Below are 12,659 nucleotides of genomic sequence, written 5' to 3'. Positions count from 1 at the left end.
ATATATACAATAGAAACCAATAAGCCACTGTGGATTTTATCGCCTCGGAAAACCATAATCGTTATAGATACTCATCGCCCAAAAGTTACATACCACACCTATATAGCAAGTGCAACAACTGGTAAATCCAGTAGACTACCGAGGCTTCAGTGCCCACGAGATATTAAAGGAGTTCGCGTCCAACAGGATGCGCAACCATTAATTACCGGTTAAAGTTTGCGTCGAAATTAGCACGTGCCGCGCCCACGGATGTATCTGGTTAGGAAATCCGCCGTAAAAACTACCGCTTACACTCACCCCAGCAAATTCTCAGCTCTTCATTGCGTGTCCGTGATTCTGGAATATAAAATCGGTGCTTGCAAAGCTCTTTCCTTTTCGCGCCATTGTTAACTTAAGAATCGCTATAGATAGTCGCAGACGTCAGTTTCTCTTTCAAAGAGCTTTTCTCTGTAATGCCGAGTGCAAAATTATCGGCTGATTATGAAATCTTTCCTTATTATTCTAAGGAAAATGAGAGCTTGGATGACGGTCCTTTCAAATGAAATTCCAACAATAAATCTCTTTATTTCTAAAGAGTTACCTCGTCATTATCGGAGCTTATTTTCAAAATATTTATTTAAGAGCAGAGTATACTAACTTAATGCTGAAAATCCATTATTCCCGTAAAAACTGGCGGCGGCGGCGGCGGCGGCGGCGGCGGCTCTCCATAAATTTCTCGAAAAGCCGGACGGGCCTATAAAGAGAAAGAAGATGAAGCAGCGCGAGGAGCATCGTAACTATTGGAAAAAAGAGTTGGATAATAAAATGCTCGTTAAAAAGCATCCGCTCGCGCGTATAAGCGTCGGCGCATTATCGACCATTTCTCGTGAGCGCGACGACACTATGGAAGAGAGGCAAAAGAGAGAGAGAGCGCGGAAGCTCCTCGTCAGCCGACGGTTATCGCCGCAAATCCCGCGAGTCGCTCGCATTCGTCGTATCGATGCTATCTTCTATATAGCTTTTTCCTTCTTCGTTTCCTGCGATTGACGGCGTCGCTAAAGATTTTCCGGGCTCCGCTCGAATGGATAAAAAAAGATCGAAAGCATGGAGACAGAGCTTTTATTATACATATCGATAATTAATCTCCGTGTGTGTGTGTGTGTGTGTGTGTGTGTGTGTGGAAACGCAATTTCGCGAGCGCTTTCGAAGCAAATGGCCCACGACTGATGCCGACGGCGTAGACGCATTTTTCAAGCTCCGGCTATTGTGCGAACGATTCCGCTTTTACTCTTGAAAATGTGTTTCGACTTATCATCTTTGGTAAAGTCGATTTACCGCGCTGTTCTCGAACTGTTTGCGATAATTTGATCGTGAGTTGTCGGCGGTTGTTGTACACGGTTTTATTCCAGTATATTGTTAATGTGAACAAGTTCGACTTAATTCGCAATGCAAGAAAATGTCATATTTTATTCCAGGTGAACATAACGCTGTCGTTCGTCGGGCCTCGGCATCACACCACGACGACTACGGCCTCGATTCCTGTGAAGCAACGGATAGACTATCCCGAGTCGGTGCAGTTATCGCGAGACTCCAGTCAATACTACCGAGTAACCCAGCCTCAGCAGAGGGTCAATTCTAAAGTCGTGTTCAGTCTGCGCGGCCCTGTGGCTTTCAACATCACGAGCACCGGCGGCATCGTCTTCGTTGCCAATGCCAGCACGCTTCTCTCTATTTCCTCGAAGATAAGGTAATGCTCGATTCGATCCTCGTTTTGTTGCTCTGCTCTCCTTTTCTGGTTATATAAAACTCGGCTATTTGGGATCTTTTGTCGAGAACTTGTCAGTTTTAGCCCGATCGATCTGAAACAAAGTTATGTCTTAGTTCCTTCGGTTTGATTGTTAATTTTGCGGGTTATACGTGATCTTATTTAAACATGAGCATTCATCTTGTTAGTTTACGGATTGAATGGCGCACCCCGGACCAGAAGCTCTCTTCTACTACTCTAACAGTCAAGATCGTAGATCCTACGAGTACGTGCAAACAGAATCAAATGAGCGTTCACTCGTGCGCAAACGCCAAGTCTGCGGGAGAATGCGAAGGGAGATGCGGCATTGGCACTGGAACTTTGAAGTGAGACTTTATACGATTGCTCATATATGCACCAATAATTTATTCGTAATATCTATATACACTTGATTATATTTTATTTGCAAATAAATATGTAATTATACTTATCGCAGATTTAGACAACTATACGAGGTTGAACATTATCTTGATTTAGCATATTTTGGACTGTTTTTATAACACAGTTCTTTCAAACTTAGCTTTGACTCTTAACGATTGTTTTTACAGCGCGAGCACAGCTGATGCGGGCGGCTGCGTTTGGCGATCAAACAAGGCGAATAACAGCACGATGACGGAAAACTACGAAACCTGCTCATCCGATCTGACTTACTGTCCCAATTACATATGCGATGAACTCGAACACCTCGATCCACGAATTTGTCCACAGGATTGTGCCCTTGAATGTGTGTACATCAATTAATTTTTATTACATACACCAGAGAATATTTCGTATCATTAATATACTACTTTTAAAATCAACAATATCATTCTAATTTTTATTTATTTGGCATGCAAAATCAGTCGTAGAACTGAGTCTGCCTTTACTTGTTTACTCTATATCTTGTCATTAAGGCTGCATTATTCCCTGACAAAGCAGTCTTCCAGGAAACATCATCAGACCGCTCTTTCATGAATTAATTTAAAATCAATTTTTTGTATTCACTTGGAAATCCACTTCGTAACAAACGTATTCAAAATACACCCTTCCATCAACAGCGGAGCTACGTTTTGCGGAAGTGAACAAAAACGGTCGAGGAATACGCAGCGGCTTCGGTACTTGCTGGTGCGACGACTACATGCAGTGCACGTGCGGTGCGAGCTTTCGCAGTGGCAGCGGTAGCTCGGGATCCGGAAACAAGGAGGCTCGCGAGACAAGGATGAGAAAAGAGCGTGACAGACTCCCACAGGCCGTCAGCTCGGATGCCCGGAAGGGTGAGTTCGATATTTTAAATTCAAGTTTTAATTTCTATAACGTCGTTAATTACGCAGGAATATACCAGTATTCTGTTATAATTAATGTGGTTGAGGTGGGAAGTTTGCTTTAATAATAATGTGAAAATTATCAACATATAATTAAGTGTTTAATCTGTACTACACACATTAAATACGTTTCATTAAATATACATACATTAATCAAATTTCACCGTTGATTGAAATCCATAATAAAAATGCATAAATTAATTTTATTTTTGAAAGTTATATTTCCTTGAAAGCGTTCCAAATACTATGCTTCAAACTGCAACGTACAGCAGACACTAATTTAAGCCATGGCCGCTTAAATTGATTCAGGCTCTTGTATTGAATTTTATCGTTATAGCTGCAGTTTAATTTAAAGCTCCATACGATATTCTCCTCCCGTCATTTGTATTAATTTACACACTTTGTATAACCAATACAGTATCATATTACCTGTTTGCTAATCAATTAGTTAAGATGTGGCATTTATGTGCATAGCGACCTTGCTGCGCGCGAAGATATTAGAAATTGATCATTTGCAATTTTATATATATATATATATATATATATATATATATATATATATATATATATATAATTGTAAAAATGTCATTCGGTGTCTGGTTATTTTTAGACGTCACTACTTCACAAAATCGGAAGAAAAAATCTGTTTGCAACCAATAATAATGAATTTTAAATAAAATTGTTTTCAGCTACAAACAGTACGTGCGGTCCTACGTGCTTAATTGGAATAATTGCTGCGAGTCTATTCGTTCTCATAATCATCGTCGGCTCGTTCATCATGTGGAGATACAGGTAACGAAGATTCGTTTCTTATTATGGTTAATTAGTTTTTGACTCAGAAGTGTGCACTTATGCGTTGACAAAAGAGATAAATTTAATTACATTTTTATATTTAAAGCGTTGCCTACCGAATTTCTCCATAAATAATTTGTTTACGCGGCAATAACAAAGTTCCCATCAAACTACGTAGAAAGTTAAATTTTAAACTCAAGCGTATAAAAACTCGTGTCAGTCATTAAAAAAAAAAATAAATAATAATAATAATAATCCATAATCCCCGCTGAGGTGGTTTACTTTCCAAGCTAATCTTTTCTTCCACAGGAGTGAATGCGATCGCGACATAATTCTCCGCATGCGTGCACGGAGATTTTCCCGTCTTTTTTCTCTCGTTGCGTCGCCACGACACACGCGGCGGTCTTATATAGCGAGTGTTGGCGAGCTAACTGTTTGCATGACCTGGATGTACACTGCGGGGGCCAGTTCCCTATGCAACAGCTGAGGCTGTTGCTTTTTCTCTCGGCAAACTCGAGATAAGTTACGAGCTCGAGAGAGTCAGCCACGCATCCGAGGGCGACGTTTTATTTCTGCCCTCTGCGATGAATCGATACAGCCCGAGTCCACGACACCCGCGATAGCCGTTAAAATTGTATTAATCTCGTAAGAATCGTTTGCTACGCCAATTCTCACGCTGCGCTTAGGTATTTACGATGTTCCGCCGTCGATTGATTTTATATGCGTACGCGCGCAGGTGATATGTATCCACGAGAAATTACAATTACGGATGCGTCGTTGTATTTTTGAGAAATTGGAATGTCGGTAAATTGTTTACGGCGCAGCGAGCTGAGTGGACTACGCCATATACGAAGGATTTTATTTCGTAACTTTATTGACTATTCGTTGCTTCTGTAGGTACATAGAGTCCTAAGTCGACAAGCCGGAGCTTTTTTTATGTTCGCCCACGTAAGACGTTCAATTTTTAAAATGAGCGCGCCAGTGTGCGTCAGAATTTACAGACAGCTATCCCTTAAAAATGTCTTCAATCTTTACACAACGCCAACGTCTTTTATGAATGATCTGAATTTTCATTGTTGGATACGGAAAAATTGTAGACTTTTACAATTTACAATTGTCGACTCTGCAATTATCATACATTCTGTAATTGTCTTAATTCACAATCATATATCTTAGTTTTGGTAAAACTTGCAAGAAAGTCTAATTAAAGAGAGCTTTGGTGGCATTGGGGATAGACTGAGTAAAGACTAATACTTGGAACTCGGAAATTATAACGACTTTTTGTCGTGGACGTCTTCATGTATAAACGAATAGTACATTACGATACGTGTGACTTAAATGATTCTTTTTTACACGGCGCAGTTACTGAACCATTTAAGTCAAGAGTATCGTATAAAATTTTATAGCACAGACTGCTAAAGTCCGCAAGTCTCGCCTATTCGTGACTAACGTAGTCCTTATTTGCACCGTGAGGTTAGCGCACGAACGTAGCGAGTGTGATAAACACGGTGCAAAAAAGGACTACTTTAGTCACAGATAGGGGTGACTTAACATCGTATTTTAGCCACACTTTGCTATAAAGTTACTTTTTTTACAATCTGCAAATAATCTAATGATTAAGCGACGCATTAACATTTTACACCTCTAACGCACGAGATTTTTTGCCTCGCAGGCAGCTTTTATTTCCTTAGAGCTAAAAATTGAAGTCTATTTTTCCGTCGACATTGCAGAATCGTAAATAAGGTGCCACGTCGGAGCTGCATGCACAGGGGGAGCGATGCCGCTAATGGCCTCGGAATTTTGCCTCTGGATTATGTTGATCGTGGCGACGGCCTCCTAATCGGCTTGGAATCCCTGACGGCCGTCAATCGCACGCTGCTCGCTCAGAAGAGTTCCCCGGTAAGTTTGCCGAATATAACAATATCTCGTTAAAGGGATTTAAAAATCTTCCTTCAGAGACCATAGAAACACGCGACGGCTATAATGATATTATTTTTCAAAACTGCGAAGTATACACCGTTTCGCGTCAACAGCTCGATTGCAACGCAAAAGCAAACATTTACGCTGCTGGCGTCAGCCCGACAATGTTTTCACCATACAACTCTCTACAACGCACAACATAGAGCATCAGCGAAAAAAAAACACGTCCTTATCCGCTCCACCTGGATCTTATCTCCACTGTTTACAGTATCATCCCGCCAGCGTGCACTTGACTTGGCACATCGTCGCGCTTGCGCGCACCATCAGCCTGTAGGGGCATCGTGGGCGCGTTATTATTACATAGCCGCTATATCATTTTTTTCTTCCAGCGCGATTAAACTCGTTGCGCGTCGTTAAACGCGTTCGACTTTGAAAAACGGAACTCCGCGCATATATACCTACTATAGCCCCTTGAGTCGTCGTGCTCCTCCCGTATACAAGGGCTAACGGCTGCGAGCCGGTGGAAAGTAATTTAATGCAGGGCACGATCGTGCAATATTTCCCGGTTAACCGCGGCGACAAACCGAGATAAAGGGTCGAGTGCACTGCTCGCCGCCGACACTTTGCACTCCCCCTCTCCGCGATTTGCTGCATTTTAACTACTCTCGCGTTTTTTTATCGTAGGTAGTGTCGAGGATTATTATTGCCTCTGAATTTACGAACCCGTGAGCCGATAACTCTTAGTGGTTTATACGTTAACAGAAGAATTGAAAAAAAAAATTGAAATTAAAATGTTATACGGTGTATGCCACACAGCCGGACCCAAAGTGGGAGTTCCCGCGATCGCGTCTGTCGATCGAGCAGGTGCTGGGCGAGGGCGAATTCGGCCGCGTACTTCGCGCCAAGGCTCAGGACATCGCAGGCTGGCAGGGGCAGACTACCGTCGCCGTGAAGACCCTGAAGGAGGATGCGAGTGCCTCGGAGCTGGCCGATTTGCTCTCGGAATATCAGCTGCTCAAGGAGGCGCAACATCCAAACGTTATAAGACTGCTCGGCGCCTGCACGACCGCAGGTGGTCCGATCTACCTCATCATCGAATTTGCCGAGTTTGGCTCCCTGAGGTAAGTTCGAGAGAGTTGCTAATTGCTCGGCTATCGGAGAAGACTGTTACCTCGGTGATGGGAGTCTGCGTGCGAGTAAACTCAGAGCAAACAGTTATTTACTTCGTCCCGATGCATCACGTATTGTTGTAAATAGGCCAAACGCGAATTGCGTTGCACTGAATATTCAAGGATATTCCTCGAGAGAATTTCTATATTGCCCAAAACGTTTCATTCTCGGAATTATCCGATACGGTTTTCATCTGTACGTGCGGTGAAATTTTATCGAAAACTAGCGCACGAAAACTATAATACAATTCTCGATATGTATAAACGAACGTTGTATAGATCTATTTTTTTTTTAATTCCAGGAATCTCGCAGGGGAGTTTAATATAAACCGAAAAACAATTCTTGCGCGCCGCGCACTTCCGCATTGCAATCCCGGATAATATTCGAAAAGTCACGGCAGCCAAATGTAGCACTATACATGCAAATGACCGCGCGCGTCTCGGGTTCGGATGCACACATACAGCGAGGGCCGTATACGCAACGTCCCTTAGCTTAATCTAGCCCGGAAAAGCTCTCGCAGCCGGATTCCAGGACGCCGCGGGAATGCCGTGGTTCCGCGTGCGCGCGCATTAATGCAGGACAGCCGTCGAAAAACGTTCCTCGGGGGCTCGCAAAAGACGCATAATTAAATACTTGGCGCGACAATTTCAGCGTCACGCGGGTTCGGTCTTTGACTGCGAAGTCTTTGCCCGACGTTATACAGCTTTTATTCGAGAGGATTCTTTGCCGGAAATATTTTCGCAACTGAGCAGTTAATTTTCCCTTTGAAATATTGCACGGCTGAAATTACATTCTTTTTAAGAGTTTATAAAGAGTCGGGGGATGGTGCGAGATTATTTTATTCTTTGAACTATCCGATTCGTGCAGTGGACTATTTGAGAATGCGAAAGTCTTGGATGCTTTCGGAGAGCTTCCTCTTATCTTAGATGCTTCTTTTAGCCGCAGTTTTCTGTATACATAGAGCTTAGTAGATAAGTTTATGCAACGATGAAAGCGTGAAAAATATCGCTGGTGTTCTACGCACGAAATCAAATTTAACCGTCGAACTTTGAAAAAAGCGCTGACTCGGTATAATTTAACAGCCACCGAGTTAAAGTTTTAAAGGGCAATAAACTACGGTGTAATGCATTCAGTGAATTTCCGCGTCGAGAATCAAACTCTGAGGATGACAATTTGATTGCAGAAACTATTTACGACGAAGCCGACACTTGGAGTCGGAGGGCCGTGTGCCGTGCTCAACTTTGCTCTTATCCTCGTCGCCCAACAACGTGAAGCCTGTGGATCAGCCGAGCATCGATCCAGTCGTGAACTACACGATCACGCCCAGAGATATACTTTCGTTCGCATGGCAAATCAGCAAGGGAATGGCTTACCTCGCCGATATCAAGGTAAATTTTCGCATTCGGCATATACGTATATACTTAGCGTATACGAGTATAGAAAATCAGCGAAGCGTGTGATACAGCATTCAAAACTTCGCTCCTTACGTTCCTTTTAAACTTAAATTAGAGCGAAAAGTTTTATCGGATTCGAGTTTGCTGAAGCAGCTGCCTTTTCGGAACTCTTTTCATAGCTATTTCTATATACACTTGGCGGTTAACGAGGTCCACCTGCTTGCAAGTTGTTTTGAATTTTTAATCAAATGCTGAATCGATATCTGGATTTCAGTTGGTGCATCGAGATTTGGCGGCGAGAAACGTGCTACTCGGAGCGGGCAAGGTCTGCAAGATTTCGGATTTCGGTCTTACCCGAGATGTTTACGAAGACGATGCTTACTTGAAGCGCAGCAAGGGCAGAGGTAAACCAAAGTCATCTCCTTCATTGAACTCTAAACGTAAATGTATTCTCGAGGTTTCTAATTTGTTATGCACGAAATCATGTTGGTACCGCCGGAAAATAACGTCCCACGAAAACCTTCCAAGCCACCCACTGAGTTCACAAAGTTTTAAATAAACATAAAATCCATCAAGTGAGCATCGTGTCCCCGCAAACGTGTATATATAGCCCGATGAGGCAAAATAGCAAACAACTTGGTAATACGATTACGCGAAAGATGGGGCAAAGGGAAACAAGTCAAACTGGGTGAAACTCGGGGCTAAAGAGAGCATTATTAATGTGCACAGTACCGGTAAAGTGGATGGCTCCGGAATCCTTGGCCGATCACGTCTACACGAGCAAGTCAGATGTCTGGAGCTTCGGAGTGCTCCTCTGGGAATTAGTGACGCTCGGCGCATCGCCTTATCCCGGTGTCGACGTACACAATCTCTACAACCTACTCAAGGCTGGATACCGCATGGAGAAGCCAGCCAATTGCTCGCATCAGCTGTAAGTCTCTAAAGAATCCCTTACAGTCTGTGATCTGGAAGGTTATTAAGTAATCTGACTCGATTAAGCTCGTTTTTCGGTCGGACTACTCGCTGACGTTTATTCTTGTTGTAACAGTGTTTCGAAGCTGTACAAAATATAATGTACCGTCACTTCTTTTATTACACATGTATACAGTGACAGTGATTGAGATGGATACTCGAACTTCTATTTCTAAATTAATTTTAAATTCATAACTTGTGGAATGGCAAGTAAATCGAGACAATCATCTATGGAGAAAAAGAGTAACTGACGAGTGGTCGCGTGCCAAAGGAAAAAGGCGTATTTACTAAAGTACTCATGTATTTTTCGATGACACGCTATTTTTGTCCCAGGTACAAACTTATGGTTTCCTGCTGGCACGACGAACCCGGAATGAGGCCATCGTTTAAGGAGCTTACTTGTCACTGGGAGCGTATGCTCGAGGACGCGGTTGAGTACCTCGACTTGAACCCTCGTACAGTTCATAACCAGGCCTACTTCACGTCACTGCATGCTTTGGATAGTCCTTGTGAGTAAACTAGATCAACCGTCATTAGCCCGTCATTAATGGGAAGGCATATGCTTGCGTACTTACACAAGTGATAGCGGTCCTTATTGGTCAGACATTGGTTTCGCTTGCGCTCTATTAAGTATATAAGTTATAAGAGATTTTAAGGAAAACACTTGTTACTATTAAGCTAATTTTTGCATCTTAACACATTATAATAAATATTTTCAATTCAAGGTTCAAGCAGTGATTCGACTAAAAACGTCGTTAGCTATGCCCTGATCAACGGTAAAAATCAGCAGCGGACAAATGCCGTGAATTATATGAGCAAGCCTTCGTTTGAACCGATAAGCAAGTCCGACAAGGTGGATAAGTTGGAAGCACTGTGGCACGAACCATTGCCTTCCAGTTGCTATCCAGAAACTGAGGAGTCCTCGCGTTCGAGCTACGTGAACGAGGCTGCATCCGAAGCGCATCGTCGCCAGCAACAGATAGACGCGCACTACGAAAGCCCGATAAAGCTGCGCCACGTGAGCGTTGCTAGCTGCAGCGAAAACGAGCTTGCACCAGAGCCCTCGACGAGTTCTGGAGGTAGGCCTCAATCTTACATAGACATGCAGGCTGGGGTCAGCTGCAAGTCCAGGGAGTCGGAAGACTTATTGCTGTCGTTCGGCAGTATAGACACTACTACTAGTAGGGATGACGAAGCTATGAACGACTTTGACGTTTGAGTGCGTATGATGATTGGACCGTAATGAGCCAATTTTCTATGGAGTAAAGCCTAAGATTCGCGCGAGCAACATTTGCTAGTCTTAACATGTGAATTTTAAAATAAGAATTTATGAGTTTAGATTCAATCTAGCACTAGATCAAAATATCGTTTGAAGTTATCATAAATGGCTATGATTTAAACTTCTTTTACGAGGAAGAAATATAGTTCATTTTTGCGATTAGCAATCACACACAAAGAGCGATTCGTTAAGAGTCTTAACACGTTAAACTTTAAACTTTTTATCAAAATATAAAAATGCACATTTTATTTTTAATTCCATGAAACCATTTTCGAAACTTCAACACTGCGTGCTGTATTAGTATCATGGATAACTAGTGTTTATATACATTTATATGAGAAATTTTAAACAGTTGAAATATTATACAATTAACTATATCTAAATTCTTGGTGTGGCTCAACTTGGGCAGTGCATTCTCTCAGTAAAAATCGTACGCTAAATATTATAATTTTGTTATGCAAATAACCAAAGAATGATTGAATATATTGCAAGAGTATAGATAGAAAATGATTTACAAACTGATGTCTTCTTAAAATATCATTGAAAACAAATATTTTTGAGTTTTATGAAAACGGCGAAGATGTTAATATGAGAACTGTACTTTCGTTTGATCCGCGTATTCGAAGCTTGATAATGAGATACTTTGATCGACTTTAAACAACTTCAAATAGTATACAAAATTCGTCAAAGAAATATTTCCATCTTCGTGTACTATTTTTACTCAGTTTAGCCGGAGTTCAAAGCTACGATTTATCTACGGCTAGCCCAAATTAATCAAATTTCAAAGTAGAAATAAATATTTTAAATTGGCAATACGCGTTAGAAATAATATCAATGCAAATCATTTACTTCCAAAATATCCTGACGTTAAACACCACCCAATAAAGCTCAAACTTAACTTTATATCTTTATTGAAATATTCGTTAACAAAATCGATCAGGATGAATTGTAAAATTTTGAAAAATAATTTGTAAAACTTTCACTAAAATTCGTCTTAACAAATTTCGAAGGTGTTTCTTCGAAATATCATTAATTAAACAAGCATTAGGTAAAAGTATCGTGAAAATATGCATTTAACAAGTTTGGCAGTCTCTAATTGTTATTATTATTTGTTAATTGTTACTACATTGTAATTTTATACTCACAAAATGACATCTCAATTACGTTTATTTTACTGTGTTATAGCTACTATGCAATGTAAATATTGCAATAAAATCGGTGTACATTTTAACTTGATTAAATATATAATTTAAATGCTATAAGAACAATGGATGATGATAATAAACGGAATGGACCAGATAGAATCGCAACAGGAAACAAATATATCTTACAAATAAATAGCATCACTTGATATGATTAGATAAAACAGATAATATACTCCACAATAAGTGATTATTCCTACACGAATTATAAGATACTGATTCAACCAAAGAAATATATATATACATACACATGAATTTGAGGTGTATATTTTAATATAACATGATTTACAATAAAACTTGTTCAATGTCACCCCCACGATGATAAATCGTAATATAAATACACAGTATTTTCGACAAAAGCCACTTATTATAAGTGTCTTCATGTATAAAGGTATAGCTTATATTATAATCATGCAACTAGTTAAAACACAAACTTGTGCATCTAATATATGCTTAAGTTTTTATTCATTAAAATAATTGATTATAATACTTGGTTAAAATAATTAAAATCGTATGCGAGTAATTTTTATATATTTAAAATGCCTTTCAGAAAAGTTTTAATTCTGTGATGATTGTAAATATAAATATTAAAATTGTAAAATAGTTAGCTTAGCTTTAGATTACTTACGATTTTTTGTTATAGAATTAACTGCGATTTAAATATACCAATGAGTTTATATGATTTATGTTTGATATAGAAATATAATGTCACAGATTTTCTTATTATAAGCATGATTCGGCGATTGAGCATTTTTGCATATTTTATAGTATGCAACGTCTTTGTAATTATTTGTTAATTGTATTAAATAATAACGAATTTTCAAAATAAAATGTTTGTTGAATACT

General features: G+C 40.3%; 1 protein-coding gene across 3 annotated transcripts in view; it reads left to right on the top strand.

Annotated features, from left to right (window-relative positions):
- LOC100120941 (proto-oncogene tyrosine-protein kinase receptor Ret) overlaps positions 1-12,577 on the top strand; it is a 33,031-nt gene extending 20,454 nt beyond the window's left edge. For all 3 annotated transcript variants that reach the window (XM_016982316.2, XM_031925053.1, XM_031925052.1), the window contains 12 exons: positions 1,455-1,726; positions 1,933-2,109; positions 2,332-2,507; positions 2,821-3,036; positions 3,774-3,876; positions 5,607-5,775; positions 6,613-6,917; positions 8,150-8,354; positions 8,635-8,764; positions 9,090-9,291; positions 9,666-9,841; positions 10,058-12,577. In XM_016982316.2, the coding sequence (XP_016837805.1) occupies positions 1,455-1,726; positions 1,933-2,109; positions 2,332-2,507; positions 2,821-3,036; positions 3,774-3,876; positions 5,607-5,775; positions 6,613-6,917; positions 8,150-8,354; positions 8,635-8,764; positions 9,090-9,291; positions 9,666-9,841; positions 10,058-10,551 (2,625 nt within the window). In that variant the 3' untranslated portion in view covers positions 10,552-12,577. The remainder of the gene's footprint in view (positions 1-1,454; positions 1,727-1,932; positions 2,110-2,331; positions 2,508-2,820; positions 3,037-3,773; positions 3,877-5,606; positions 5,776-6,612; positions 6,918-8,149; positions 8,355-8,634; positions 8,765-9,089; positions 9,292-9,665; positions 9,842-10,057) is intronic.
- The last annotated feature ends 82 nt before the right edge of the window (positions 12,578-12,659 follow it).

The sequence above is a fragment of the Nasonia vitripennis genome, chromosome 2 (assembly GCF_009193385.2).
Source record: "Nasonia vitripennis strain AsymCx chromosome 2, Nvit_psr_1.1, whole genome shotgun sequence".
Lineage (NCBI taxonomy): Eukaryota > Metazoa > Arthropoda > Insecta > Hymenoptera > Pteromalidae > Nasonia > Nasonia vitripennis.
Note: the sequence above shows the minus strand (reverse complement) of the source record. Positions and strands in the feature narration are given on the sequence as shown.